This window comes from Cyprinodon variegatus, unplaced genomic scaffold (genome assembly GCF_000732505.1).
Source record: "Cyprinodon variegatus isolate N-32 unplaced genomic scaffold, C_variegatus-1.0 Scaffold624, whole genome shotgun sequence".
In the NCBI taxonomy this organism is placed as follows: Eukaryota; Metazoa; Chordata; class Actinopteri; order Cyprinodontiformes; family Cyprinodontidae; genus Cyprinodon; species Cyprinodon variegatus.
Genome location: NW_015151077.1, coordinates 270,529 through 273,069, shown reverse-complemented (window position 1 = coordinate 273,069; position 2,541 = coordinate 270,529). Strand labels below are relative to the sequence as shown.

Here is a 2,541-nt window from a genome sequence, read left to right as displayed (position 1 = left end):
CGTGACGTCACAAACCAGTAGGTGGCAGTAGTGTTCTTTGACAAACATGGATGCCTCCGGTAAAGAATAATTTCCTATTTAAAGTACTTTCAGAAGTTTGACTCGGAATATGAGTGGACTTTTCCTTTAATGTCGGATAGGGATGTGGGAAAAAATTTATTTGGCAGTATATCGTGATTTTCAGGTGCCCCGATGAAGAAAAAAAAAAAATATATATTTTTTACCTAAAACAATGAGGGAAAATGGGCTAGCTCTGCACCGCCACTCTGGCAGATAGCGCCATCGCCATGGAGCCCTTTTGCTGTGCAGTGAAGCACCATATCTGTAGTCTAAGCAGTCACAGTGGAAGACGTGGACTGACTCAAACCCCAAACAGGATGGATTCTGCTGAACATATTCGACTTAGACGGATTTATTTTGTCATTTTGTATAAACAAGTGTAAACAAAAAGACATTTTGTTCAGAACGGCACTCTAAAGCATCCCATTCTTCAAGTGCAGCCTTGACAAGGCAAGCAGCAGCGATAAAAAAAAAGAAAAAACACAGTGACATTAAGTCACTATATCTAGTTAAGGAATGCACATCATTCATGTTTGTTTGGCAGCAGTGATGTCAGACGGATCTGGATAGGATCTTAGCACCCAAATGGGATTTTTACCCTACATACAGCTCTTTCTTTTTTTATCTGCACATTTAATTTAATGTCTGGGAAATGTATTGCAAGATATGGTGATATTGCAATATCATGATAATATTGTTCTGTGTCCCGAGTGTCATGACTCCGTTCGTATCGCAACACACATGCCAATACTCACCCCTAATGTTGAACCAGACCCTTTAAACTCTTTGCTGTTTAACTGCTGCTGAAAACGTACCCAGCTGCGTTTTTCTCTCATTTTGAACATGTTGCTGCTGCTTCTTCAGGAGTACGCCAAAATGATCCACGTCCTGCAGGCCTACTGCATCATCTCCACAGGAGTGCGTATCACCTGCTCCAACCAAAATGGGCAGGGGAAGCGTAGCACTGTCCTCAGCACCAGCGGCAGCCAAAGTATGAGAGACAACATCGGCGCCATATTCGGACCAAAGCAGGTTCTGATTCATTTATGGTTCTTTTATTTTAAGGCAGCAGCATCAAAATATTCTGCAGAAATCTTGGTCTCTGATTTAAATTCTTTGCTCTGCAGCTTCAGAGTCTTCTTCCTTTCCACCAAGTATCTGCTGCAGAGAACATTCTGGAGGAATACGGACTTAAAGCTGGAGATTTACCCACACCAACTTTTTCGTGAGTGGGATCGCTGCATTCATTAAGTGATAATATTCTTTTAATTGGTCCGGGCTTCAAATTCCAATGCTTTGGGCAGAATCACAGGCTTCGTGTCTGCCGGGGACCACGGCGTTGGGCGGAGCGTCTCAGACAGGCAGTTCTTCTTCATCAACAGCCGCCCATGTGACCCCATTAAGGTGATTTCTGTTGAATGCATTAAACCGTGTTTGTTCATGTTTGTCTTTCATCTTATCCCCCTTTTTTTTACTTTGTAGGTCAGCAAACTTGTGAATGAAGTCTACCACATGTATAACAGACATCAGTATCCATTCGTTGCTCTCAACATAGCTGTGGCCTCAGGTGAGAAAAGAAACCAAACAAGAAGAGGTTATTAATGGCTAGGTTTATGGGTTATATTGCAATGTGTGAGTTTGCATGGACTTTTACATCTTCCCAAATCAGTTTAGTTCATTTTATAAGATATGACTTGTTGAACCCTGGAGATTTTCTGTTTTAGCCTCATTAAATGGCAGACTTCAAGTGCCATCACTTATCATTTTAACAAATGTGTGAAAGTATAAAGCGATACTGTTTTTTTTTTTTTGTATTTTTCACTTGTCTGTGCCTTTCATGGGTGCTGCCATCTTGTACCAACTGCACCCCAGACACAGATATGCAAGGCAAAGATCCATGGCGTTAGACCTAAACAGGCCAGGCACACAGTTGCAAAAATAAACCATATGTTAGCAAAGAGACCTCCTTGTTCAGAATTAGCAACCATTAGCAACCCATCATACAATCCAAGTATGTGAGAAGAAGAAGCAGTTTATCAGCTCAGGATGACTCTACTGTCATTGTGAGGGGAAGGTATGTTTACACACTCTTACAGTTCATATGTCACTTCTGGAAGTTTGGTTCAGTTATTATATACACACACTTTTTACACGTGTGTGTCTTTGTAAATATAACACTTGTATTGTCTTCTGTAAATACATCCAATTATACTACTTGAGATTACTCTCCTAAAACTGATGATTTATACCTTTATTGGAGTTGCTCATACATTCGTCTCTGACTACGTATGAAAACTAAGTCCTTTAATAGATGCTCTCTATTAAAGGGGGAGGGCACAATGAACTGGATTTCTGTTTATATACACTACCGTTCAAAAGTTTGGGGTCACATTGAAATGTCCTTATTATTTAAGGAAAAGCGCTGTACTTTTCAATGAAAATAACTTTAAACTAGTCTTAACTTTAAAGAAATACACTCTA

At 40.2% G+C, this 2,541-nt stretch overlaps 1 protein-coding gene across 1 annotated transcript in view; it reads left to right on the top strand.

Annotated features, from left to right (window-relative positions):
* Positions 1 to 2,541, top strand: part of pms2 (PMS1 homolog 2, mismatch repair system component) — a 14,880-nt gene that overhangs the window by 4,783 nt on the left and 7,556 nt on the right. Inside the window, exons 6-9 of the mRNA XM_015393101.1 lie at positions 925 to 1,092; positions 1,188 to 1,285; positions 1,365 to 1,464; positions 1,543 to 1,627. Coding sequence (XP_015248587.1) covers positions 925 to 1,092; positions 1,188 to 1,285; positions 1,365 to 1,464; positions 1,543 to 1,627 — 451 coding nt within the window. The remainder of the gene's footprint in view (positions 1 to 924; positions 1,093 to 1,187; positions 1,286 to 1,364; positions 1,465 to 1,542; positions 1,628 to 2,541) is intronic.